This window comes from Mus musculus, chromosome 10, assembly GCF_000001635.26.
Source record: "Mus musculus strain C57BL/6J chromosome 10, GRCm38.p6 C57BL/6J".
NCBI classification, from domain to species: domain Eukaryota; kingdom Metazoa; phylum Chordata; class Mammalia; order Rodentia; family Muridae; genus Mus; species Mus musculus.
The window spans coordinates 93,658,949-93,686,760 of record NC_000076.6 but is presented as its reverse complement, the minus strand read 5'-3'; the positions used below and the strand labels follow the sequence as shown (position 1 = coordinate 93,686,760).

Sequence of the window (27,812 nt, the reverse complement as noted above, 5' to 3'; positions counted from 1 at the left end):
CCTCTGACAGGGTTATAGGAACATGCGTGCCTGGAACCTGGCTTTTCACCTGGGCTCTAGGAACCAAAACTCAGGCCCACTTCATGCTTACTCAGCAAACACCGAACCATCGCCTCAGTCCATGCTTCCAAATTTAAAATGAGTTAAACACCCCTAATCCAAAATTCTGAAATCTCAAATCAGGACTTTCTATGCAACCGTAAGATAACACAAGTGTAAATTTCCACCTATGTGATCTACGGGACGGGTTGGAGGCAAAGCATGGATGGGCTGGAGCTATCCTGTTAAATGATCCTCACACTCTGTGTATAAGGTCTGAGTCAAATACAAATACATTTCACGTTTGGATTCGAACTCCATCCGCATAACCTAATTACGTGTCTGTGAACTTTCCCGAATCCCAAGTATTTCCTATCTCACTTTCAGATAAGTGGAGCTCAGGATTCACCACCGAGTCTTCACGATCCAGAAAATAATAGGTAAAAGATAAAATTGCACCCAAGCATATATATCCATCCATTTCAGTGTAGACTACTTATGGATTGTTCTGTTCTTAAAGACGGGTCAGGGATCCTTTCGACACCAGATCCCTGGGCACTGACAGTCTCTGCCACTTGCCCTGGTTAGGCTCCAGTTTGGCCTGGCCCAGTCAGACACAGGCTTAGTTAAGGTTAAATAAATGGGTTTCCCCACTGCAGCAGAAACTCAGAGACACCAGAAACTAGGACCATTTTCAAATGAAATCTTCAACTTCCATTTTCAACTTCAAAGTAGCCCGAGACTATGGATTAAACGCAGTCTCCACCCCCCAGGATCTCTCTATGGAATGGGAACCTCTCACTCCAGCATCCCTTTGGCATGGACAGACACTCACTACATGATCTTCCCTATTTATTTATTCTGCTCCCCTCTATCTCTGGGTGATTCTCTTGCTGTGGGAATATCGTCTAGAATAATCTTACTTTAAGGTTTCTATAAAAACGCCTCTTAAGATTGAGTAAATTTTTTCTGTATGTATTCCAACAGAATGAAGACAATCTTGTAGAAGGTTTCTTAGAGGAAGGATTACTAAACCTTTGAAAGTTTACAGCCAGATGACTTATCTAAAAGAAAAAGAAATACCGTTTTCTAATGCATGCACAGGAAACCACAGCTCTGGCAAGTTAGTCTGCATAGTAAGAGATTGTACTGGCTAGTTTTGTGTCAACTTGACACAGCTGGAGTTATCACAGAAAAAGGAGCTTCAGTTGAGGAAATGCCTCCATGAGATACAACTGTAAGGCATTTTCTCAATTAGTGATCAAGGGGGAAAGGCCGCTTGTGGGTGGGACCATCTCTGGGCTGGTAATCTTGGTTCTATAAGAGAGCAGGCTAAGCAAGCCAGTAAAGAACATCCCTCCATGGCCTCTGCATCAGCTCCTGCTTCCTGACCTGCTTGAGTTCCAGTCCTGACTTCCTTGGTGATGAACAACAGTATGGAAATGTAAGCCGAATAAACCCTTTCCTCCCCAACTTGCTTCTTGGTCATGATGTTTGTGCAGGAGTAGAAACCCTGACTAAGACAGAGATGCTCAGTTGTTTGTTCCATTGGTTGGTTTTGACTTTCCAAGACAAGGTTTCTTCGTGTAGCCCTGGCTCTCCTAGAACTGGCTGTATAGACCAGGCTGGCCTCGAACTCACATGGACCTGCCTGCCTCTGCTTCCTAAATGCTGTGGCTGGACTAAAGGCATGTGCCACGAAGCCCAGTGAGAAACTCCGTTGTTTAAAAGGTTGTTTATTCTATAAACACTGAGTCTCTCTTCTGTGTCACGTGCTAGGGGAGGCAAAGCTAGCGTCTGTCCTTCTGCTCAGGACTCCATTCTGAAGTATTCCTGCATCGCTTGGATGGCAAGTCAGCTGAGGGAGCCAAGGGCCTGTGGGCCTTCCCATAATTCACCAGGATTTAGTGGCAGAAATGTATGAACATTCTCCCTCACATACATTTTCTAGTGCCCATCTCTGTAGCCCACAGGCAGCATGTATTCTGCTACACCTATAAATATGACCCAGCACAAAAGTAAAAAAAAAAAGGAGGGGCTTAAAATATTATGCGCCCCCCCCCACCTCCCCACCCCTGTCTTGTGAAGTTGACTGTGCAGGTCTCAAGTATGAACTTTGCAGAAGACAGCATTTGTCTGAGAGAAGCCAAAAAGTTGGGCGTCCCTGCCAGAGTGGACACTTGTCTCGGAGCATCTGGGTCATTTTTCTTTGAGTCAGACCTGAAGAAAATTAACTGAGATAAATAAAACTATTCCACTCTTCATTTGCAGCAGTGTTACTTTAAAGATCTTTCTAGAAACTAGAAACTAGAAGGTACTGGCTACAGGAAAGCTGCATCCCCCTTTTTTTCAGTTTGGGGGTCACTAAATTCACTCTTAGAAGTAATTGTTTCTATCCTGTCCTATTCATCTGAGTTACCTTACCCATGATGCCTTGTGCCCCAGCAACTCAGCCCTATTAGCACACAGTGTCCTGCTCGGGAACCAGCCCATGATCTCTGATAGTCTGTCCTACATTAGGACCAGGATTAAGAAGAAACTGTACAGTCTACCCTTTCTGCGATGCTACATAGATACTCTGAGTTGTTTTGTTTTGAGACAAGGTCTCACTTTGTAGCCCAGGCTGACCTTGAACTTGCAACATTCCTGGCTCAGCCTCCAGAGTGCTAGGATTTCAAGCCAACATCCCTGTGCCCAAGTTACTCAGCCTTCTTAATGTAAAGGTCTAGCGTTTGGTTTGTTGCTGCTGCTGCTATGGTTTCCTTTGCTAGGCTTGCCGGTGTATGAAATTAAAGAATTGAGTGCATTCAGGATTTGGATAGCCAGGAGAGAAGAGCAGCCTGGAAGACCATCTGCAACTGTCTGGGTAAGGAGACCAAAGTGCCCAGACACCATGGAGTTCTACTCCCCTGTAAAGCATGAGGGTATGACGTTTGCAGGAAAATGGATGGAAGCAGAGATCATGATGTTAAATGAAATAAGCCACGCTCATAAAGCTAGTAACATGCTTTCTCTCGTGTGCAGAATCTAGGTTTATAGTCATATATGCATGCATGCATACAGTCTCTCGTGTGCAGAATCTAGGTTTATATTCATATATGCATGCATGCATACAGACAATATATGTACGCACATATGTACGACAGGAGCGTAGAAAGGATTCTATTTGTAGAGGAAAAAAATTCTAAAGAGAGGGTAAATAGAATAAATGTGACATGAAAGGGGCTTTTAGGGGTAAGGTGAGGGGGAAACAGTAAGAGGTGGGGGGGGTAGAATGGAGGAGGAGGGCTGACTAAGCACGAAGTGTAAATAAGGACACGCAGGTGTGAAAAAAGTCACAGTGAACCCCTTTTCTACCTGTGCTCTGATATTTACCTACTGAGCACCTGCTTCTAGCTCAGGGGACACGCTGGGTCCTGCGGATATGGATATCCTGAAAACACAGGCCCAGCTCACTGGGAAGTGAGCTGTCCACGGGAGACCACAGGAGACCACAGGCAGCATTGTGGGGTGAGCACATTTGCAGGGAAAGGGAGGGAAGGGCATTTGTGTTCTGTGAACGCAGAAGTAGGAGAGGTTAACTCTGCTGCTGGGTAAAGGGGGTTCAGGCCACTCCTCAGAGAACTGCAATTCATATAATGGCAAAAGCCGCCAGATACTGAATCGATGATCTTGTTTTCCATAATCTCAACAATGGTTCCTCGTTACCACCGCAGGTGGCTAGTGTGTGAGAATGCTGTAAACAGGATCTTGCCAAGTTCTCAGTACTGCCCACTTTATACTTTAGCTCCAACGGTCACAGCATTAAAAAAAAAAAAAAGATATTTCTAAGGAATCTAGTTATCATACTTGAGTACAATTCCAAAAATTGACATTTCAAACACAAGTGAATAGTACTTTTGGGGTGAAGAGAGAGCTGGGGGATGGGGGTGGGGTGCTAGCAGAGAAGGAAACCAGAAGGAAGCCAGGGAATTTAAGACTATAGTCCCCAAAACTGAAGGTAATTTCCGGTTGGTTTTGCCTACCACGTGGAACGCTCCCGGGGCCTTGATGGGTCTGAAGCCCTCCACAGGTAAGCACTGGTCAGCGTGGCCGTTGCAGAAGCAGCTGCCCTTGACGATGAAGTCATAGACTGCGTAGTGCATAAAATGGTGAGGTTTTGCGTTCAGGTCGTTTATCTGACAAGGGCAGGACTGTCGCTTGAGCAGCCGCACTCGGAGGTTGGTGATCTTCAGCTGCTCCTGCACTTTGGCACTGTAAGGGTTTTCTATGTCGTATGGTGGTGACAGGGCTCTGAAAATAACCTGAGAAGAGAAGAAAACACCATGTGTGTGTGAGTACAGGCTAGTGGGCACGCCCTGGATTGTTTGCACAGTGTAGTCCTGGTTTGATTTATACCTTTCATTATCGGCGAGTGATAAGATAACCAGGGGCTTTTAGACCTTGATCACACCTGGAGAAGGGCCACCCTGTTATTTTAAGGCACAGGTGTGCTGCCTGTTCGAGTCCAGATGGGAATGGTGTACAACCAACAAAGCTTTGGCTCTTGAGACGAAGGTGGTCGTGGCAGAGATCGTGGGAAGAGATTCTGGGCAGAAGAAACAGCCAGCTTCCAGGGCCCTGCAGCAAAGCCAAGCTTGACTTATTTTGGGGCAGAACAATAGCCCAGGCATGATAGCAAAATAGGAGTGAGGCAGGAGGATCACGTGAGCCGAGAGTTCAAGACCAGCCAGGGAAACATAGAGACCCTGTGTCAAAACCAAACTGGCAAGGTCAGTGTGACTGGAGACCAGTGACCCAGGGAAGAGTGGCTGGGAGACCAGAAAACAAATGGCAGACAGACATGCAGAAAGGGGGCCTTGGAAGGCTGTGGTGGGCTCACTTGTGCTGCAAGGAGCCAATGGGAGGGTCTAGCTATACCTCCTATCTGAATCACTCCATGTTTTAAAGAGGTAGTATCACTTCCCAGAGCAGAACAGATAGAGTGTACAGAGTAAGGGCAGTAGTTGTAGCTGAATGTGTGCTTAGCACAAGGGAGGCCCTGGGTTTGATGCCTACCACTTTAGTAAGCAAATATCTAAATCGTCAGAAATCAAATAGGAGGACTAGTTGGGAAGCAACTATAAAGTCATGACCCAGGGCGACCTTGTATTTCTGAGTGAACTTTGGCCCTTCCAAAGACCTAATCATTTTTGCTATTACACGAATATTCTTGGTTGTCCTTTTCTGGAACTGCCTTCTATGTTTGTGGCACTTTCAAAAGGACAGTCAACGCGCTGCCTTTGCGGGCGGGTTGATTTTAGAAAGTCATTTAAGTCCAAGTGTAAGGAGAAAAGTTTCTGGTCAAGCTGCCTGATTGCGCTCTGCTCCAGTTAAAGACACCATAGTGAGGCTGCGTCTATTGTGTAGGTTATGGATGGATGCTGAAGTTTTGGGAAGGAAATCAGTGGGAAAAACGATCAGCAGGGTAGAAACCTCAGCCATGTGCAAGTCTCTGCAGTACACAGGGGTCATATAGTGTCTCAGGCATGGCTGCTACCCAGCCCCCAACTTTCCTGCCACCCGGAGAAGCAAGGTTGGTAGGAGGGGACAGCCCCCCCTCCCCCACACACACACACACTACCACCACAAGAAAGAAAGAAAGGAAGGAAGAAAGGAAAACGTATTTTATAGCAAACACCTGAAAAGGCAGGAATCCACTCTGGAGAGCCATGTCTCCATGCATATGAGGATAAAGCTGCTCTCAATAAGATATATCCATGCCTGGCTCAGGATTCCATAGACACTTGGCTTTTATACACTAGGCAGAGTGATTTCCATTATAAAAAAGGGAAGCTGAATTACTTCATACTCTTGCTTAACCATCTGTCCTCCTCTCCGCCCTGCCAAAGACCCATTTTCTTCAGAATAAAACACAGTCTTTCAATGGCCCTGCCTGATTTTGGTCCTTAGTACTTATAGCACTTGTACTTAGTACCTGACAGTCTATCTTTTTAGTACTTATAGCACTTGTACTTAGTACCTGACAGTCTATCTTGTTAGTACTTATAGTACTCGTTCTTAGGACCTGACATTCTATTTATAGTTCTTTATTGTTAGTATTTACAGTACCTACACAATAAACAGTATCTACAGTACCAGTACTTAGTACCTGAAAGTCTTCTTATAGCTGTTTATTGATCCATTGTCTTCCCAGGATAGACTGAAAACATCTTGGGAAATAGTCGCAGTGTCACAAGAACCACCCTGGCGCTTTGTTTAATGCATCTTTTGGTAAGTGACTTAATTACAAAATTATCCTCTGCACCTGAGTAATAGCGAGATTCTAAGCACCCTCTCTCTCTCTCTCTCTCCAGAGCCCCTGCGGAGACCCCGTGCTGAGTTCCACAGTGCAGTATCAAAAGGTAAGAAAGGACAGAAGAAACAGGCTGCAATTGCTAACTAACCAGTGTGTATACAGGTCTAGTTACTTCTAAGCATCTCAAACCTAGACCAGTTCTATCTTAAAAGGATTGTGGTCCATTTCTACCCACATGTAAAGTTGTTGGCAAAGTGACGCAGAGGGAAATTGAAATTCCCAACAAATTCTATGTCACCTAATTGAGAGTCACCGTAGAAGGAACAACGTTTGCTTTTTAAAGACGGATTAACACATTTCATATTTTTGAAAGTCTGAACAAAGAAAACTCTCCAAAGCTGGAGACATCATGGAGAAAACTGTAAATGAGACCGGTTTTCCACACGTCATCCCCAGACACCAGCATTTCTGTTATCTCTTCACGCAGGCATAGACAGGCTGGAGCTGGGCAAGCAGTGCCCACTGAGGAGCTGGTAGTGTGCTCTGTCCTGTCTGCCCACCCTTCCTTTTCCTGGATATTGGTGGCAGCTGTTTGCTCTCTGTTCCGGCCACGTGATTACCCTTGACATTTACCCCGACTCCCTCTCCCCACCCCACCGCTTTCACCCTGAGAGTTGTTTAGCTCCGGCACACGGGGGTGGGGGGCAGGGGGACGGGCCGGGAAGATCTGTCAAGGTTTGGGGAAACTTAGAGGCCCTTTTGCTTCCTGAACCCAGCCCAGGGCGGCTGAATGGCGGCTCTGTGCTGGGTGTGCATGACTCCACTGTTGGCACGCTGATATCAGCCGGGAAGGGACATCATGACCCCCGAGGCTGCGTGCTGGAAAGGAGACAGTACAGTGCTACAGACACAAAGGGGAATGGGAATTTAAACCATCAAATCTTTTTTTGTTTTTCCCAGAGAGGAGACACCTTAATCTGATACTCTGGGAAGGGGATCTAGCCTGTATCAGGAAGCAGAGAGGGAGCCAATCCAGATGCTTCAAAAGTCCTGGCAGGTGGCCCTTGGGTCCCCACCCAGAAGAAGCCTGTGTGTCACGACTGGAGAGAGGAGAGGCACTGTGGAAGCCTTCCATTTCCCAGAAGCCTCTTCTTGTTTTGTCCCCAGGAAGAGGGTAGGTGCCCATGGGCGAGCCTGTTATTGATCTGCCTTTAGTTGCTTCTGAATACATACTCCCAACAGGGGCACTTTTAGAGCCAGGAGCAAAGTCTCCCGAGCAAGACTGTTGGAGCCAATGTCCAGTGCCTCATGATTCTTTTTCCTTAAGTGAAGAAATTTTATTGCGCTTTAGTTACCCACATTCTGCTTATTACAGAAAAGTATGCCATTCAAACTTTAGAAGGCAATTAAGGGCCCACTCTATGTTTCACCAAAGACAGCCAGGAACATGAACTCAATAAAAGATCTTTCCCCCTAAACTCCAGTGCAGAGTGAAAAAAAAAAATCTGTACAGTTGGTGAGTATTCTTCCAAGCCTCTACATCAGTAGTTCTGAAAGTGTAGACCTTGGGGGAATTTGTTAGAAAAGCAAATTCTTGAGCCCTCTCTCAAGCCAACGACATCAGCAACTCTGCCAGCTTGGCTGAGCAATCTGACTTTCAGTGGGCCAGATTCGGATGCAGAAGAGAGAGTGAGACTCAGGGCCCTGCCATAAGGTTTAAAAACAAACCTGCTTAGAATGCCATCGTACGGATGACATAATTTATTTAGCGAGGCTGCTATTGTTAGGCAATGAAGCTGTTTCCTTCCCTGCGTAACCAAATACAATGAACAACAACTGAAATGTGGACGTCCATAGCCTTGTCCTAACTTAGCCTTGTCCTAACTTCCAAGTAAAATCAGTGGAGTAAAGGAAAAACGCATCATTTAAAACTGTCCTTCCCAGTGAGTCTTGGGCCCTTTCCCCTGGTCTTGCCTGACCTCTCTCCTTCTCTTTTGTTTTTCAAGACAGAGTATCACTATGTAGTTCTGACTGTCTTGGGAGCTCACTATGTAGACCAGGCTGGCCTTGAACTCACAGAGATCCACCTGTCTCTGCCACCTGAGTGGTGGGATTAAAGGCGTATGCCACCACGCTGGGCTTGCCTGAGTCTTATGAGGCTAGGATCCCTAACATGACACCTGTGGCTGTGGATTCTCTGCTCAGGTTCTTCTTATGCCCTAGTGTTAGGAAGCAATCCTTAAAGAGCCCTGAACGGGCTAGATTCTCTTTGTTTTCTGGAACTTTCACATCTGCAAGACTTAGTTGGAGGAAGCTGGTAACTAGGGATGGGCCCTGCAGTTGAACAGCCCATGATATCTTGGCAGCTGATACAGTGTGACCAGCAGCCTCTTTCTCCTGCTGCCAAACTTTGCCCACCCTGGTGGATTGTTATCTTCTTGTACCCTAAGCCAAAACACAAACCCCTCGTCTCTTACAAACAAACAAACAAACAAACAAACAAACAAACAAGCAAACAAACAAATCACCCCTAAATGAGGCAGTGTATTGAGAATGAGTAAGAACTGCATGCTATGTCTTTTTTTGTGCTTTGAAGTGGGAATTGTTTAAAGCAGCGTGAACAGAATAAGCGCTAAATAAGCATCAGGTGCATGATGGTGATGGTGTTCTTCCAAAAATGTCTTACATATTGCCCCGTACTTCACGTTTATTGTGTAGGCAGATGGGAGGGAGAAGGGGAGGGAGAGAGGGAAGAGGGAGGGGGGGGGAGAATCGTCAGTCTGCCTTTCAGAAATGGTTATCACATTTAAAACGGATAGCACTTTTCAGCGGCTATCTTGGGAACGCTTTAAGCCCACCTTGGTCACCCACCCTGTGGTGCCCTTGGCTATTACTCCAGGATGGCACTTGCTCAGGGGTTCATTGTTGGTGTCCTATTGCCTGTCTGTATACATTAGACTGAGCATTCAGAGAGTTGGGACCTTGTTTGGTTAACAGCTATTGGCATCCCTGCCTGCCCCATAGTCCCGAGCACAGGATAGCACTTCGTAACGACTGTTAGACAAACTAACGAATGAACGAGCTGTTCCTCAAATTTCATTTTAAAAAGAGCAGTCAAGCAGGGACTAGATTTAGAGCTAGGAAAGCGAGTTGTTCTTAAAACCTCCTGTTGACTCAGTCTTTGATGATTGGATATACATAATGTGCGTTCTGATAAAACTACATACTTATAATGTGAATCACCCTGAATATCTATGCAAAATATGTGTTGCATTTCATAGTGACTTTATGGCTTCCCTCTCTTCTATAGCATATAAGGGGTTTTTAATATGTTCAAAAGATGTCTTCCTTGTTGTTGGTTTTCTAATTTAACTCTCTTGTGGTCGGAGACCATATATATGATGCCACATCACATTTATTGGCATGTGTGTTATGTATGTATGGTCCAATATAATATCAACCTTGATAAAAATTCCTTGAAAGGGCCATGACCTTCCAACTATAACAACTATCACGCCTATGTCTCTGTGTATGTGAGACTTCTGCTTTATGTAGTTCACTGTTTTGGGGTTCATAAATAGTTAAGGTTGTTATATTCTTATAGTGAACTCCTTTATCAATACGAACTGTTTCTCTTTAACTCTAAGAATGATCTTTGGTCTGAAGTCTATTTTATTATCTGCTCCATTCCTTTAGAAATATATCTTATGCTATCCTTTACTTTAGTTGGATCTCATAGTTAAGCAGGATTTTTGTAGACAGCTCAACTGAAGCATCTAATTCAGTCTAACAAGCTATGCCTATAATAAGGATATTTATACCTTAATGTGATTGTTGATGATACTGTGTTTTAGCTTATTTCATTCCACTGTTTTATACTACAGAACCTACTGTTTTTTATTTCACTCTCTGTCCTTTGCTGTCTTCTGTTAAACTGATGAGCCCAGAAACTTATTTAGCTCCTTTTTTGGTCAAATATTGAACTTTTTGAAAAATGATTGCTTTATAAGATACATATTTTCCTTCAGTGCTAGGGAAGGATCTCAGTGCTTTTCGTACGCTAGACAGGGACTTTACTATCAAGCTACCTTTCGCTTGCATTGTCAACTAAAACCTAATCAGGATGGTCACATATACCAGCTCAACTATGGTATAATAAAATTATAGCAATACATTCCTATTCCCTAGCACTTTGTGTTACTGCTGTTATGCATTTTGGTTCTCCACAAATTATATTATAACCTCCAAAACATGTTGTTGATACCTTTGCATTAAAAAGACAGCCCTCCTTAAGGAAAATTTAAAAATAAAACCAAATTTTTTACATTTTCCATTTTTGACATTTTCTCCTTTTTGTAGCTCTAGATACCGATGTAGTATCATTGTTTGTTGTTGTTGAGTTTTTGGTTTTTTGTTTTTGTTTTTGTTTTTGTTTTTGTTTTTATCTGAAGAGGACCCTTTAACATTTCCTTGGAAATGCAAATTTGCCACTGATGGATTTTCTTGTGGGTGAGGGAGGCCTTTCTAAGTCTACAAAATCTCCATTCCATCTTCATTCTGAAAGGAAATTTTGCTGGGTATAGAATTCTAAGCATTGATTGTTTTCTTTCTGTTCCTTTAGATTCCACCTCTGCTGTCTTGCTTGCATGATGAAGGCAGAAGCTTTCTCACCCCCATACCTGTTCTTCTCCACACACTGTGTTTGCTCTGACTGGTTTTTAAGATTTTTCATTTTACTATTGGTCTTTAAACAAGTTAGTTTATGATGTGACTTTGGGTATTTTTCTTGTGTTTTGTTGAGCTTCTCGGATCCCTTCTCTCAGGTATTCCTGAGCTTTCTCCTGAGATGCAATCAAGCTACGTGGCACAAGCTGGGTCCTTTTGAGGCTTACTTTTAAGTTTTGTTAGGTAAGCCCCATACACTTGTTACTACATGTGGTGATTTGAATGAGAATGCCCCCCAAAGGCTCATATATTTGAATATTTAATTCTCAGCTGGGGAACCGGTTAGGAAGGATTAGGAGGTGTGGCCTTGTTGGAGGAAGTATGTCACTAGAAGTAGGCTTTGAGGTTTCAAACGCCAATGCTAGGTCCAGTCTCTCTCCCACGCATCTCTGTCTCCTGTCTGTGGATCAGGATGTAGATCTCAGCTACTGCTCCAATGCTATTCCTGCCTGCCTGCCTGCCTGCCTGCCTGCCTTCCTACCTGCTATGAAGGTTGTGGACTAACCCTCTGAAACTGTAAGGAAGCTCCCAATTAAATGCTTTCTTTTGTAAGCATTGGTCAAGCTCTCTCTTCACAGCAATAGAACCGTGACTAAGACAGTATCAGACACATTCTACCCCTCTACAGAGGTGATGAAACCCCACTAGCTACTCTACTAATGAATTACAAGATCCATGCCGGTTCTACATAGCCCCTGTGACTTGTAGATACTCTTTCCTCTGCTCTTTGTGGGAAAAGTGCCTTCTGTAGTGTGGGTAGTAGCTTTTGTTTTTAAATTTAATTGTGTTATAGTTACAATTATAACCAGTGGTAGCACTGAAACAGGGCTTACTCTATAGTACAAGCTAGCCTGAAACTCACTGTATAACCCAAGCTGGCCTTGAACTAGGACAATCCTCCTGCCTCAGCCTCTGTGTCCCAAGTGTTAGTTATAGATGTGAGACACCACACCCAGTGATAGTTTTATCCCCTATGCGTTGATCAATTCTCTGCTGAAGCTTTGAGAATGACCTTTGGAAGTCTGTTTCCTTTCTGGAACTCCATCCTCATGAGATCCTGCTGCCTTGACCTTCCCGGACTCTCACCGTTCTTTGTTACTTCTCACAGGTTCTGAACTCAGAGACTCCATCAGGCTCCATCTATGCTCCCCCTTCCTGCATCAGCATCCGGTCACTTTCTCCAGACAGTCAGAGAGGTGATCTCAGGGCCTACCCCCAAGCATCATTGTCCTGCCCCGCCTGATGTCCAAAGGCCTTGAAACTGTTGTTAGCAATCAGAGGTCTTCACCACCTGCCCCAGGGACCCAGCAACAGCAGGATACATTATCACAGCTGCCAAGATCATCACGAGTAGCAGATCCTCACTACATCTTCAGATAAACAGCCAGTCCCCCCTCTCTTTGCTCCCTTTTTCCCTCCACCCTCGTTGAGAGGCAGCCTCTGTATACCCTTTCCCCAATAAACTTCCTATGTGAGATCTGTCACTTGGTATGACTTCATGGTGTCCATCCCTTGGATCATGACAACCACTGCTTCACATATCTTGTCTGGTATTTAGTTATTTCAAGTGAGGGTGAACCTCATTTTTTTCATCCACCCTGATTGAAAAGTTAAGGGTAAAACCATAAAATAAAATGTTAAAATTGCATATGGGCTAGCACTTTTTAAAATATAAATTACTAGGAATAACATGTTGGAATGTTTTTGTTGTTTGGTTTGTTGTTGGAATTGGTGGTTTTCTCTTTTCTCTTCCTTTCGTTCTTTCTTCCTTCCTTCCTTCCTTCCTTCCTTCCTTCCTTCCTTCCTCCCTCCCTCCCTTCCTTCCTCCCTTCCTTCCTTCCTTCCTTCTTTCTTCTTTCTTCTTTCTTTCTTTCTTTCTTCTCTTGGTCTTTTTCAAGACAGGGCTTCTCTGTGTTTCCATGGCTATCTTGGAACACTCTGTGGATCAGGCTGGCCTCAAACTCAGAGATCCACCTATGTCGTCTGTCTCTTAAATATTCTGGTTAAAGGCATATGCCACTACTGCTTAACAGGTTTTTTGGCTTTTCGAGATGAAGTTTTACTACGTAACCCAGACTTCTTTCCAGCTCAGTGTCACCTTCCTGCTTCAGCTGACCAAGGAGTAGGACTACAGGCATATGCTGTCACACGTAGTTGAAAGTCTTATAATAAAACCAAGAGCCTGGTTGCAGTTAGTAAATAAAAAAAGACATGAAAAACAAACGTTTTTCTTCCTTTTTTTTTTTTAAAAAAAAAAAACGATTTATCCTATTTTTAATCATGTGCTTGTGTGTGGGGTATACACACGCACTTGAGTATGGATACCTGTGAGGGCCAGAAATGTCTGATCCCCTGGAGCAACCTGACATATTACATGCTCGCAGCTGAACCTGGGCCCTCGATTAGAGCCACACCCAGGAACCATTTCTCCACCCACCCACACAACTGTTAATATTCTTTAACATCAATGAGGAAGGCTACATGCCATTGCCCTCTGAAGCCTTCTGAACCTTCTGAAGGTTTTGGCATCCAACTGAAAGACGCAGAGAGCATATGCTCTGTGAGAGAAGGAGAGGTGCCCTCCTCTGCCCCACAACAGGATTCTGCCTTGGTGGATAGGGTTCCTCTTGGAAAGCCTGTGAAGTTTCGGGCTTGACAAAAGCCCTGCAGAGAGTGGGCGTTCTGAAAGGCTAGATAAGGCAAGGACGGCAGAATTGGCACGTGGGCGTCTGCAGTTGAACAGCTGGTTGGTTTAATTTTAGAACGTTTGTCCTTGACTGTAACACTCTCAGTGAAGCACCTACTTGTCTTGGAGAAGTATGTCTGACTTTTGGGCAGCACCCGAAACCTTTGGCTTACACCCCTGAAGCGTGAGGCACCCCGCTTCATCAGATAACCCACCTTTTAGAGCGGGAGAGTCTTATCTGCGGAGATAGGACAATATAACCCCATAAAGCCCTCCGTGGAGCGGGCTGAGGAATGCCGTGCACTCAAGTGACTTACTTGTCCGATAATAACCTCCTGTTGGAAGTACACAAAAGCTTCTTTGCGTGTTTCAAGGGCATATTTACGGTTTTAGCGTGATGAAAGGGCCCTTCTTAAGTATCTTCAAAAGGGAAGAAGGACAGGACCGACGGGAGTGACAAGAAAACAGCAGAGGAGCAAAGTAAAAACAAAGATTGCACTGGAAACAAATGCCCCCAAGTCCCCCGATCCATATGGAATGCTAGCGATTCCTTTAAGTCAGAAGTCAGAATCAAAAGACTCTGGCAGCAGAAGAGTCCTTAGGGCTGATGATCTGGTCCTGCAAAGCTCAGAGTGGTTTACACGATCAGTCAGCAGCTCGGCGACAGTAAGAACGAGAAGCCGGTGTTCCAGGCTCCCATTTAAGAATTTTCCCCACTAATCCCACTTACACCTTTGTAGCTATCCACTCCTGCTCTGTGGGATGAGGAAATAGAGCATATGCTGTCTCCGACTTCTACTTGTTAACCTAATAGTGGATGGGATTGACTGTATCCTTAGAAAACTGATAATACCTATTCGTGTGTCGCACATGAGAAAGCCATGAAGTATATATATATATATATATATATGTGTGTGTGTGTGTGTGTGTGTGTGTATGTGTGTGTGTGTATGTATATATATGTGTGTGTGTGTATATGTATATATATGTATATGTGTGTGTGTGTGTGTGTGTGTATAAACAAAAAGTATCAAATGTAAAGATGTCTTCAAAAAAAAAATCACTACTCTTAACAAATAAAATGGCTGGCATGCAGTGTTTCCCTGGACACCTTGCTTGCTTTGAGACACAGGCCAATCAGTGAATGCCAGTCAATGTCTAGGACTTACTGACAAGCCCCTCAGATTCTATCCATCTACCTGGGTGGCGCTTTGACACTGATGACCTGCGTCCTTTAGCGCAGGCTTGGCTCACATCCTGGCTCATCAGGATCTTCATGTTGCTTGCTCTATGACGGGAATGTACGGATGACCTCATGGTTTGCACCTGCCCTTCTCTCCCAGACCGAAGCTCATGCTGTCCCTAGAAAGCCCCCTTCCAAATCTGCTCCTCACCTGGAACACACCCCTCTGTCCTTGTCACCTGGTACCTACCCTGTGACTTGGCCAACTCACCCTGTCTTACAGGTCTCATCTCCTATAACAGTTTATTCAGGAAGTTGGCTTTCTTGTCCCTCCTCATCAAGAGCCCACCTTAGATGTCTCTCCTATGTCCTATTTCAAGACTTCCGGACTTACCATGCTCATTTCTTAATTTGTTTAATTGTCTGTATTCTTCTCTAGACTATGAGCTCTATGGACACTGAGGAGTTCCTCTCCTTGCACAGCAAAAGCTTAAGCCATATTGCAAATACCTATTTGTTAAAACCCAGACATGCTTGACAATGACTTTTAGTTATCAACAGCTTCCTTACTTCCTCCCTCCCTTCCTCCCTATTTCTCTCTCTCTTTCTCTCTCTCTCCTTTTAAATCTCATTTTATCCTTAAAGTACACCTAGGGTATGGTATTATTTATTCTCATCTTTCAGATAGAGTAACTCTGAGAAAATGCTAACTTGTTCAGGGTCATGTAGCTGGGAAGTGACTCAACTAATACCTAAACCCAGGTTGATGGAGTCCAAATTCAGCTAACTCCAGTTATTTAGAGAGTGAAAATAGATGACCAAGAGACTGGAGTCTTCCTTCTGGAGAATTAACATGATAAGAGAAGAAGCTAGGCAGAGGCAGCTGGGGGAGGGGTGGGTCAAAAGAAGAGGAGCTGAGATGGAAAGAGCCAGGAAGAAATATATAAGAAAGGGTCTGTGATGAATAGAATAGAAATTTTCCTTTCCCTTTCTTTCTTCCTTTCTCTCTCTCTCTCTCTCTCTCTCTCTCTCTCTCTCTCTCTCTCTCTCTCTCTCTCTCCCTCCCTCCCTCCGTCCCTCCCCCCTCCCTCTCCCTCTCTCTCTCCCTTTCTTTCTTTCTTTCTTTCTTTCTTTCTTTCTTTCTTTCTTTCTTTCTTTCTTTCTTTCTTTCTTTCTTTCTTTCTTTCTTTCTTTCTTTCCTTCCTTCCTTCCTTCCTTCCTTCCTTCCTTCCTTCTCTTATTCATTTTTACCGTCAAAGCCCAAAGAAATAAAAAAGTTAGATGCTAGTCTAAAGGAGGGAGAAAGACTGGAAACCTTGCCCAGTTTGTCTGGATACAGAATAGTTTTCTGTTGTTTATTTTGAGACAGAGTCTCACTATGTATCCTTGGCTAGCCTGGAACTACATAGATAGACTGGAACTAAAGGTCTGAGCTGCCACACCCTACTGAATGCAGAATACTTTCAGAGGGAATGAGGGTGCAGTTAGGTTTCAAGAAAGAAATTGGGAGGAGGAAAGAGAAATACAAATAATAGAAATAGGGGAATATTCATTCATTAGTTGAGAGGCATTGGGGGGGGTACACATTGAAGTGTCACATGGAAGTCATAAGAGAACGTAAGCCACTGCTTCTCCTCGGAGGAAAGCTGGCTAGGGGGTGTGGTGATTGAAGTGCCTGTGGGTGAGGAACTTCCAGGCTTCAGGTAAAGTCTTGCTTTAGGTAAAGTCCTTCTGTATCCCTGCTATGGGTGCATAAGGAAAAGCTTTAGCTGCCATACGTCCTTGTCGACACTTGGTTTTACCAGTCATCTTCACTGTAGCCTTTATAGTGAATACGAACAGTATCTTGTATGATTTTAATTCGTTTTTCCGTTGGCTGGCAGGATTAAGTGTCTTATCATGGTCGGGCACATTCTTTTGATTTAGTGTCTATCCAAAGCTCTCGCCCGGTTTTGTTGTTATTCTTGAGTTATGACTTTCACGAATTATTCCATGTAAGCACATATTCAGGCATTAGACTTTCAAATCCTTCTCTCAGCCAGGCACTTATTTTCGCAAGTGCTTTAAAAGCAACATCTTTTTAATTTTTTTTTTTAAGTGTAACTTGCATTTTTCTTTTGTAGTTGGTGCTTCTCCGAATCTCATCTATGAAATATTCGGCTCAACCCTGAGTCATATAAACTTTTTTGAAAATAAATGTTGTGGGTTTAAGCTCTTATTCTTGGGCTGATGGTCTGTTTCAGGTGAGTTTGTGTGTGATCTGTGTTGGCATACCTCCTAAGCTCTGCCCAACAGTTACCTGGCAACAGCCTGGTAGGCCTGGATTACTATAAAAGGGGCTGTTCGGCCACTCCTCTTTCTGTTACTATCTCTGACCCTTCTCTCTCTCTTCTCTCCCTTACCCCACACCCCCTCTCTCCCTTCCCTCTCCCCCCCCTCTCTCCAATGCTCCTGGCCAGCCTCTCCTCTCTCTGTCTCTGTCTGTCTGTGTCTCTGTCTGTCTCTGTCTCTCTCTTTCTCTAGTCTCTTCCCAACCCCCTTTCCCATGCCCTAAATAAACTCTATTCTATATCATATCCATCGTATGACTGGTACCTCAGGGGAAAGGATGCCTCAGCATGGGCTCACCAAGGCAACCCTCCCATCTCACCATACCTGACTCTACAAAACATATCCTGACTCTCTTTTTATAAAACACAACAATGTGAACTCACTAGTGAGGTTCTTGAGACTTGCTTGATATTGTTTTTAAGGTCTACAGGTCTAAGTATATGGGCCACACACACACACACACACACACACACACACACACATTTCATGAGTATATGTAGAGGCCAAAGCAGGATAGTGGGTGTCTTCATCTTTTATTCTCTGCATTATTGCCTTGAAACAAGGTCTCTCACTGAAGGAAAAGCTTACCATTTTGACAAGGCTGGGTGACTTGTGAGCTTCCCAAATCTGCTGGTCTCTTCTCTCAATGTTGGAGTTATATGCACATGCAGCCTTGCCTTGCTTTATACATGGGTGCTGGGGATTCAAACTCAGATCCCCACATTTGCAAAGCAAGCACTCTTACCCACCGAGCCATCTCCCCAGAAATATTATTTTTCATGTTTGGTATAATGAATCCTGTACCATCTATAATCTAGGGCTCTCTTAGCTCCACCACTAAAGCTTTCTGAGATCCTTGTAACAACTCTGCCCAATGCCTATGAAGGATGCTGTCTCTCACTCTGTGTACTGGGAAGACCAACTATTTCCTACTGTGTGGGACTACTCAGAAGTGTTCAGTTGTAGCTTTCTGGAGGTGCTTCCTCCACTGTTGTTGAGGTTTAGGGTGCACACATCCCATTTGGAATTCAGCCAAAAGTCCAAGTCGACCTTTGCCCTGATCTCCAGTTTCTCTCTTAGGTGCACCCCTCCTCTCTCTAGTAACCTCATGAGTGGTAGCAGCCTTTTCTTTTCTCCACATCCCTCTATGTCTCCTCAGCCCAGCCACTGGAATCTAGATTTCCCTTCCCATGCTGAGGCTTGGCAGTGTCCGACTAGTAATCACCAGTGAGCAGAGGCAACCCTAAGGCCCGCCATTTTTGTTTCTACTTTCTAGGATCACAATCTTGAGTTGTCTACGTCTAGGACCTGAGAACAACTGGCTTATGCAGTTTGCTTTTTTTTTTTTTTTTTTTTTGCTAAACCTTAGAGCTGATAATCCTTGGTGAGTCAAAGTCATTTCAGAGCTATAACTGTTAGGATATTGTAACTTGTGGAATGTTAGGAATGAAACAAGAGGAAAAAAATATAAAATTATCTGATTTTCATACTGTCAGTCTGCACGTGTAAATGCAATTCTTTTCTTGTTAGCCCTTCTAGGCTCTGCTTCCCTTCCTCTCTGAAGGGTTGAGGATTCTTCTTGAGACGTTTGGTTTGTTTGTTTGTTTGTTTGTTTGTTTGTTTTTCCTTTGAACAAGTTGCAGAGTTTGTTCTCTACAGTTTGTTGGGTTAGGAAGACATGCTCAGTGTCAGAATAGTAGAAGCTATCCCCTTTTCCTGAAGTACGGGGAAACTCTAACACCTCTGGGTGGGGGTTTTATTTCTTGACCTCCTAGGCTTTTGCTTGGTCTGGCTTTCTCCATTCAGTGTAATCAGAATAAAGCTTTTAGATTCTTCTTTGCCTTGGCCACTTAATTATGACATCAAAGGATACTAATGCAGAAATCTGTAGTGAAAATGAAAAGGGAATTTCTTCTATGAGGTGGGACAAGAGAGGTATTCTTTTAAATGAAGTACATTAAAAGTGATATCATCTATCTATCTATCTATCTATCTATCTATCTATCTATCTATCTATCTATCTATCTATCTTGCTACAGAAAACCACAGTTACATGAGCCTTCTTTTCAATATAAGTGTGCATACTGGGAGACTTCTATAACACAAACAACACTAGAATGTTCTTTCTTTCTTTCTTTTTCTTCAGACTTTATCAGGAGCAACCAAATGTCCTGCTGAAGGTTTGAAAACAAGCTTCTAACTAGCCGTTTCCCTGGTGGGGAGTTCCTGGCTACCAAACAAATAGACCTCAAAAGGACCTCCCAACTTGCCTTAGGCCACAGACAAATATTTGCGGTTACTGGAGTGGTAGTGAGGACAGGGCCACTTTGCCCTTCACTGGTAGGAGACCTTGAGGTCCAGTATTAATTACCACCATGAAAAGTTTTCCCAGTAAAGATTAAGCTCACATATCTTTTCCCTTTAAGTTCCAGTCTGAGGTATGAGGATTAGTTTCAAGAGAGTTGAATTAAGGAAAAGAACATCGAGCTGACTTAGAAGGGAAGGCTTGCAAAGGGAAAGCCCAGCAAGTCATTGGCCTTTTAAAAACAAAGCATGAAACTTATCCAACTTGTACAGCTTATTTTTAATGACTTATTTATTTTTGTGTGTGCACTGGTGTTCTGCCTACTTGGATGTCTGTGTCAGATCTCTTGGAACTGGGCTTACAGAGGAGGAAGAATTGTCTCAGGTCTAAAGCAAACCCGTTATGAGCTGCCATGTGGGTGTCGGGAATTGAACTCTTAACCACTGAGCCATCTCTCTAGCTCCTGTACTGTGTATCTTGAAGCACTCTCTGCCAACCCAGAGATCAGTGAGTCTAATTCTTATGACTCCTAAAGAGAAAACAGCACCATAAAATTAGGCTGTTTTCTTCTGCTCAGAAAGTAGAGATTCTATGGAAGAGTCTGAAGCACAGGATTTCAAAGAATGTTTATGAGCCATTGGGTTTACAGCAGAGCTGTTCTATGAGACACACCCACTTGCTGAGACACACCCACTTGCTCTGAGACACACCCACTTGCTCTGAGATACACCCACTTGCTTTGAGACCCTTCCACTTGCTTTGAGACACACCCACTTGTTTTTGAGACACACTCACCTGCTATCAGACACACCCACCTGCTGTCAGACACACCCACCTGCTATAAGATCCTCCCATCATCAAGCCGCACATTTACTGCTGGATGGTTTTCATTAAAGGTCTTCTACTTGAGCTATAGTCTGTCTCCTATAGTCTAATCCTGCATTAGATAAATTCCTTTTATCTTCAACACGGACAAGGCCTTCAAATGGTTAAAAGAATAAAAGCTTGGCTTTCATCCTCTGGGTAAACTCTTTACAGTGCTCCCTGCTGCATAGTTTCTCGACCACTTACCACTCTGGCTGAGCAGCAAATGGCCTCTTTTTTATTTATATGTCTAAGCCACCAATGAAAGTATTTCCACTTTTTTCTCCTTCTATAATGCCAAGCAAATTCTAATCTCTATTTCTGAAGATTTCTTTTTCTGACTGTATATTTTTATGTCAAAATGGATATCAAAGTTTTTTTTTTTTTTTTTTTCCGCTTAACTTAAGCAATAGTCCGTTTGAAAAGACCCATGGGGCTCTTCCAGTCCCAGGTGCTGCGGGAGCCGCGGGTTACCGTGCAGACATGGCCAAGTCCAAGAACTACACCACACACAACCAGTCCCTCAAATGGCACAGAAATGGCATCAAGAAACCCCGGTTGCAAAGATACGAATCTCTTAGGGGGTTGACCCCAAGTTCCTGAGGAACATGCGCATTGCCAAGAAGCACAACAAGAAAGGCCTGGAGAAGACGCAGGCCAACAATGCAAAGGCAGTGAGTGCGCGTGCAGAGGCCATCAAGGCCCTGGTGAAGCCTCAGGCCATCAAGCCCAAGATGCCAAAAGGCCCCAAATTCAAGCGGCTGGCTTTCATCGCTCGCCCTAAGCTTGGGAAGCGGATTCGAAGCTACATGGCCAAGGGTCAGAGGCTCTGCCAACCGAAGCCTAAGGTTCAAACCAAGGCAGGGGCCAAAGCTCCAGCTAAGGCCCAGGCTTCAGCTCCAGCCCAGGCTCCCAAAGGTGCCCAGGCCCCTGTGAAGGCCCCGTAAAAAAGGCTCCTGCCAGTGTGAAGACAGACTGCTGTGACACACCTCCCCACACACTATTTGCAGATGACCAGTGTCCTATGCCGTTCTTACAAATAAACTCAGGCAAGATCTGTTATTAAAAAAAAAAAAAAAGAAGAAGAAGAAGAAAGAAAGAAAAAGAAAAGACCCACGGGGCTTCTGGTTCAGTTCTTTGGGAAGAAACCCAGTTGCTTCAGTGAAGACCGGGGCCTGAGAAGTGGGGATAAGTGCTGTGCACAGTTACCTCCAGTCAGGACGAGACAAAGATGCAGGAATGACAAGGAAGGAAGGAGAGTGGGGGAGGGGAAGAGTCGGCTCTCCATTCAAATTATGATGCAAAATACACCATCTCCACATTTCTATTACATCTGTTTTGCATTATTTAGATCCTAAGAAAAATGATATTTCTGGTCACATGTCAACTGAACTCATTGGCAGAAGGGTAGGTGGGGGCTGTGGTGACAAAGGAGTTTGGGGAAGCGACCTGAGTAGTCAGTAGTTACACGTGAAAGACACTTCTCCCTGTCCTCTGGAATATCTAATACTCAACTTGGAGCCATCCAAAGTAAGCCTATTTAATCTTCAGTATGGAAACCCTTCAGATAGTTAAGGGCGGCAGTCATCGACTTAAGTTTAATTTCTCAGCAGCTCAAGGGATGCCAATAACTAACTAGAAATGGACCAAAAGATTAAAATGGCCTTTGAAGAAAACAGCACTGGGGGTCAGCTGCATACATAGCATTGTTCCCGTGGTCCCAGCCAGCGCACAGGCTTAGCGTATAGACAAGATCATGCAGAAGTGGCTGCCCACTTTACTAGTTAGGTTTCTAAAGGGGAAAGGGGGAGTGAAAAGAAGGCAGCGCCACAAAACTCCTGGCTGTGGACTTTCATGTGAGCCTGAAACGTCTTTCATAAAGTTCTTGTAGCTGGGCAGTGGTGGCACACACCTTTAATCCCAGCACTTGGGAGGCAGACGCAGGTGGATTCCTGAGTTCGAGGCCAGCCTGGTCTACAGAGTGAGTTCCAGGACATCCAGGACTATACAGAGAAACCCTGTCTTGAAAAACAGAAAGAAAGAGAGAAAGAAAGAAAGAAAGAAAGAAAGAAAGAAAGAAAGAAAGAAAGAAAGAAAGAAAGAAAGGAAGGAAGGAAGGAAGGAAGAAAGAAAGGAAGGGAGAGAGAGAAAGAAAGAGAGAGAGAGAAAAGAAAGAAAGAAAGAAAGAAAGAAAGAAAGAAAGAAAGAAAGAAAGAAAGAAAGAAAGAAAGAGAGAGAAAGAAAAAGAGAGAGAGAGAAAGAAAGTTATTGGAAAACTGGTGTACATGTGTTGTTTGTGCATACATACATACCTGTGCATATGTGTGTGCATGCGTGCTTGTGTGTCCTGGTTACTCTATTTTAAACTGATGTATTCTTTAAACAAATTATAAGTCCCTGGCTAACTTGAAAAACACCTTAAGAGACATTGGAAGAGCATATTATTTGAAAAGTTGATTCATCTTGACAGCAAACCTGCCATATAAAGTCACAAGGAGGGTTGGAGATGGCTCAGCAGTTAAGAGCACTGACTGCTCTTCCAGAGGTCCTGAGTTCAATTCCTAGCAACCACATGGTAGCTCACAACCATCTGTAATGGGATCTGATGCCCTCTTCTGGTGTGTCTGAAGACAGCTACAGTGTACTCATATACATAAAATAAATAAATAAACGTTTAAAAAATTTTTTTAAAATTATTTTTAAAAAAGTCGCCAGGACTATTTACCTGTAGCCAAAGACTAAAGGCAAGCTCAGAGCTCTGAACCCAGCTCTGAACTGAGACCATAAGTGCTTGCTCACTGTTAGTTCTCTACGGAGCAACCTCTAGATGGACTCACTTAGAAATTACTTCAGGAGTCTGGAATACCAAAAAGGTGTAGGTGGGTACATTTCTTTCAGTCTTGCTAAGGCATTTGGCTTTCATCTGGCTGTGACATTGCCACCTAAAAATAGCTCTTAAAACTTAGCTCTTTATCTTGCACTTGACATTCATGATACAATTTTTAAATAATTTGTAAAGTCCCAGTAGATAGGCAGAACTAAATATGGACTGAAGAGACATGAAATCCTCCTCTCACCCTGATGTGTTCATTTCTAAATCTAACATTGCTACTTTGTTACTGTCCAATGAGATGACTAGTCTATGTTTTTTTAAAGCATATAATTCATTTATCTGTTATTATATAACCAAGACTGATTTTTGTTTTCAACTAAATGTCTCTCTAAAAGCACTAAGTAAAAATGCTAAGTCCTCGATGATCTAGGAAACATTGACAAATACTCAAAGTTACTACAAGAAGTCCCTAATTTACACCTGATTGTTGTTCTAAAGGAGCCCATCTAGGGAGCTAGAGAGATGACTCAGTAGTTAGGAGTACTGGCTGCTCTTCAAGAGGTCCTGGGTTCAATTACCAAAACCCACATGATACTCACAACTGTGGTGTAAAGACATAATATTCAGGCAAACACTTATTCTCATGAAATAAAAATAAGTTTTAAAAAGAAAAGTCTATTTACATCTATTGTTTGGTTGGTAGAAGTGGACTTTATTCTGTTCCTTACTGTGTTCCTAGAACCAAATATCTGGTCACTAAATGAAGTGGCTGAAAATGTCTTCTTCATTAGTAATGTGATAGAGATGTGTTAATGGTATTTATACAGTCCTCTGCCATTTATAAACACATTTACATGTGCCTTATCTGAGTCTTTCTTACACTGACCCAGTTTATAAATGAAGACCTGAAAGTCCCCTGAATAAGGACATGACAGCTACTTAGGCTCCACTGGAGTGAGAGATGACAGAGTTTTATCTGGAGGGACAGCAATAGAATTGGCCAGCTGATGTAAAGGTTAGAATTTACAGTACATTAGCATAGCCCAGATTTGGGGGTGGGGTGCTCCAATCCACTCTCAAATGGCCATATGCAGCTGGCCCTATTATAACATGTAGATGAAATGTCTTTCATTGGTACAAAGCAAAGACCCAGATAGCAGGGACTCATTCTCATTGTCTTCTTTCCCTTCCCCTGGTTGTGAAATGACTTCCTTGTGGTTAATGGTTAAGAAGCAGGGCTATTCCTTCCATGGCAGAAAAACACGAGATCTCCCATGATCGTGTACACCAAAGCAGAGGGCAGCTGCTCAGCTGTCACGGGGCTTACCAGGCTCTGCACTGTTCCACAGTGCCAGCCACAGCCCTCTGATCTTCAACAAGGTGGATGTAAAGAATTCCCTAAATCGAAATGAGTGTGTTCAGAGTTGGAGGGGACAGTGCCAGAGGAGGGGACAGTGCCAGAGGTCCCGAGACTACCAGCTCTGCACATAAGCTTCCCACTGCGGATCCTCAGACTTTTTTTTTTTTTTTTTTTTTTGAAACATTCCCTGGCACAAGAGACTGAAGAGTTTGTTCAGACTCTGGATATATTTAGGTTTTTAGAAAGTCTCTCTTTGGTCATACCCCTGCCTTCTGAAAGCATCAGAGTCCATTTAATCCCTCTTCAAATATCCCAAGAATGTTAGCAATCCCTGAACATCCATAAATCCTCTCCAAGGCGAAATATCCCAAGTTAATTGTTTATTATATAACAAGGGTTCTCTAATTGCTCTCATTTCTTCTGCCCAACTTTCTCTAAATAGGAAAATCTTGACCTGAGCATAATATTCTAGCCGCTCTCTGACGAGGGAGGCAGAGGACTATCCTCTCCGTCTCTTGGAACGCAGCTCTTCTGCAAATGTGGCCTAAGATTGCATTCAGGTTTTTTGGCAGTCACAATATGTTGATGATTCACACTGAAATCACAGTCAACTAAAACCCTCAGGGTTTTTTTTTTTTTCTTTTCTTTTTCTTTTCACATGAATGGCTGATAAGTCAGCCACACCTCTGCGCTGATGGTGGTAGGGCTGAGTTGTGAACAGAGGAATTTATATGTGTCACTACTGAAGTTAATCTTTTAAATTTTGCTCAAGGGTTTTGTTGTTGTTGTTGTCTTTGTTTTTGTTTTTGTTTTCAGGCTGATGCCTGAGTTTTCTTTCTTAATAGCTCTGACTATGTTACCCTAACCCAGGGCTGCTGTTGAATCTCCAGGATCAAGTCCTGAAAAATTAGACCCTGAGCCTCTAAGGTCAACTTCATCTTCCCCTCTCCCTTCCTGCCAACCAGCACTCCAGAGTCTCCAGCTAGTCAGAGAGGTGACTTTCTATAGGTATTTTCCCGCAGGATTCCCTTCCCCACCTTCCAATTATTATCTATTCTTAAGAGATATGAGTTACAGACAGATGTAGAGACCTACAGCCAAACAGTGGACTTGGGGACTCTTATGGAAGAATAGAAGGAAGGAGTGTAGGTCCTAAAAGGGGGGTAGGAGCTCCACAGAAAGACCAAGAGCTTCAAGTAACCTGGACCCTTGGGCCTCTCAGACTCTGAACCACCAACCAAAGGACATACACAGGATGGACCTAGGTCTCCCCACACATATGTACCAGATGAGCAGCTTATCTTCCTGTGGGTCCAAACAACTGGAACAGGGGCTATCCCAAGAGCTCTTAACTGTATGTGAGATATGTTCTTCTAGCTGGGTTGCCTTATCTGGCTTCAGTGGGAGAGGAAGCACCTAGCCTTGCAGAGACTTGAAGTGCCAGGTTGGGGGGAATACCCAAGGGGGCACTCGCCAGCTCAGAGGAGAAGGGGAAGAGGGATGGGGGAAGGATTGTAGGAGGAGGTGATTGGAATGGGGGACAGTGAGGGGGATGTTAAGTGAATAAGTAAAAAAGAAAAAGAAATTAAATTTTAAAAAGAGAGAGAGACAGGAGTTAAAACTCTCCATTAGACTATGAAGTCCTTAAATACACAGATACATAGATGTAACCAAATATATACAGGTTAACTAGGAGAGACAAGACCCAGTTTAGACTCCCCAAATATTGTTTGTTTTGCCAAGAAAGTGATATTTAAACTCTTCTGGGGAGGAGTCAAGATAGAGTTTCTCTGTATGGCCTTGGCTGTTCTAGAACTCACTCCATTGATCAGATTTCTCTTAAACCTAGGGATCCGCCTGCGTCTGCCTCTCAAGTGCTGGAATTTAAGGCATATGCTACCATGGCCTGGCTGATATTTAAATTCTTTCTCCAAAAATGGTCTATCTCTCAACTAGCTCCAGGTAAGCAGGTGAGGTGAATGTTGGATTTGGCTTAATTGAAAGAGAAGGCCTTTGGGAGAGGGAGGGACACTTGTGGCTTTACACAAACAAGCCAACAGCCATGAAAGCTTGCCCAGAGATAGCCACCAAGAGGCTTGCTCTCCAGAATTCCCAAACAATTACCACTGCCATCAGCACAGTGTAGTGAGAGCCAATTGGCTGGATCACAGAAACATATGCACAAGGCACCTTTTCCAGTCATTTGCAGTGACACTGGTGACAACCTGAACGAGATCCTGGAGTAAACCTTTCCATGCACCTTGCACTGTTGAGGTAGGAATAGATGAGTCTTCCCTTTGTGCCAGGCCTCTGGCAACTAGGAACAGAGCCTGTGGTTTGGGTTTGCAAAGGAATGGAACCCATGGGATCATCTCTGTGAAAAATTATACTTGTCAACTGTCTGCCTGGGAATCTGTCCTCCCAAAGGCAAACTTAAGAGGCACTTGGCAAGTTGCTTCTCAAACATTCTATTTATGTGCCTCATACCTGATTCTCTGCCATAAAAGAACCTTAAATCACAAAAAAAAAAACCATGAGGAGCTGTCATCATTAATATTAACAGTGATAATCTCAGAGTTCATTTATTTGATAAATATCTACTTAATGGCAGGCAGCATGCTAGACACTCAGATAGTGTTTCTTTAGGTGTGGTCTGCACTTTATTAAGGAGTTCACAAAAGAATGTGTTAGCGGCTACAACAGAAGTGAGTTTAGAGTGCTCGGACACATGCATGTGATGGATGTGCACAGCATACCTACTCCTGAACTTTGGTAAGAGATGGAGCCTAAGCAAAGTCCTTAAGGATGAATATGAATTATCTAGTCATCTATCTGTCCACCCATCTGCCCACTGGTCCATCTATCCATCCATCCCATCCCATCCCATCCCATCCATCTGTCTGCCATCTTTCCATCCATCCATCTCTTCATCCATATATCCATTCATCCATCCGTCTGCCTGTCCATCTGTCCATCCATCCATTCATCCATCCATCTATCCACCCATCCATCCACCCATCTGTCTATCCGTCCATCCATCTGCCCGTCTATCCATCCATCCATTCATCCATCCATCTATCCATCCATCCATCCATCCATCCATCCATCCATCCATCCATCCATCCATCCAAAGTATCTTGAGTAAGAACTTAGGTAAGTGTATGAGAAGTAGAAATTGATGGAGATGG

The 27,812-nt window shown here is 43.7% G+C and overlaps 1 protein-coding gene, 1 long non-coding RNA gene and 1 pseudogene across 3 annotated transcripts in view; 2 read left to right on the top strand and 1 right to left on the bottom strand.

Moving 5' to 3' along the window:
• Positions 1–27,812, bottom strand: part of Ntn4 (netrin 4) — a 104,924-nt gene that overhangs the window by 59,212 nt on the left and 17,900 nt on the right. Inside the window, exon 3 of the mRNA NM_021320.3 lies at positions 4,065–4,343. Coding sequence (NP_067295.2) covers positions 4,065–4,343 — 279 coding nt within the window. The remainder of the gene's footprint in view (positions 1–4,064; positions 4,344–27,812) is intronic.
• Gm15915 (predicted gene 15915) lies at positions 3,439–12,543 on the top strand. Its single transcript, NR_038017.1, has 6 exons — positions 3,439–3,549; positions 6,236–6,312; positions 6,396–6,443; positions 7,298–7,511; positions 11,161–11,245; positions 12,171–12,543. It is a non-coding gene; the product is annotated as a predicted gene 15915 (long non-coding RNA).
• Positions 20,907–21,517, top strand: Gm8580 (predicted gene 8580; annotated as a pseudogene). Its single transcript, NR_027478.1, has one exon. The product of NR_027478.1 is annotated as a predicted gene 8580 (transcript).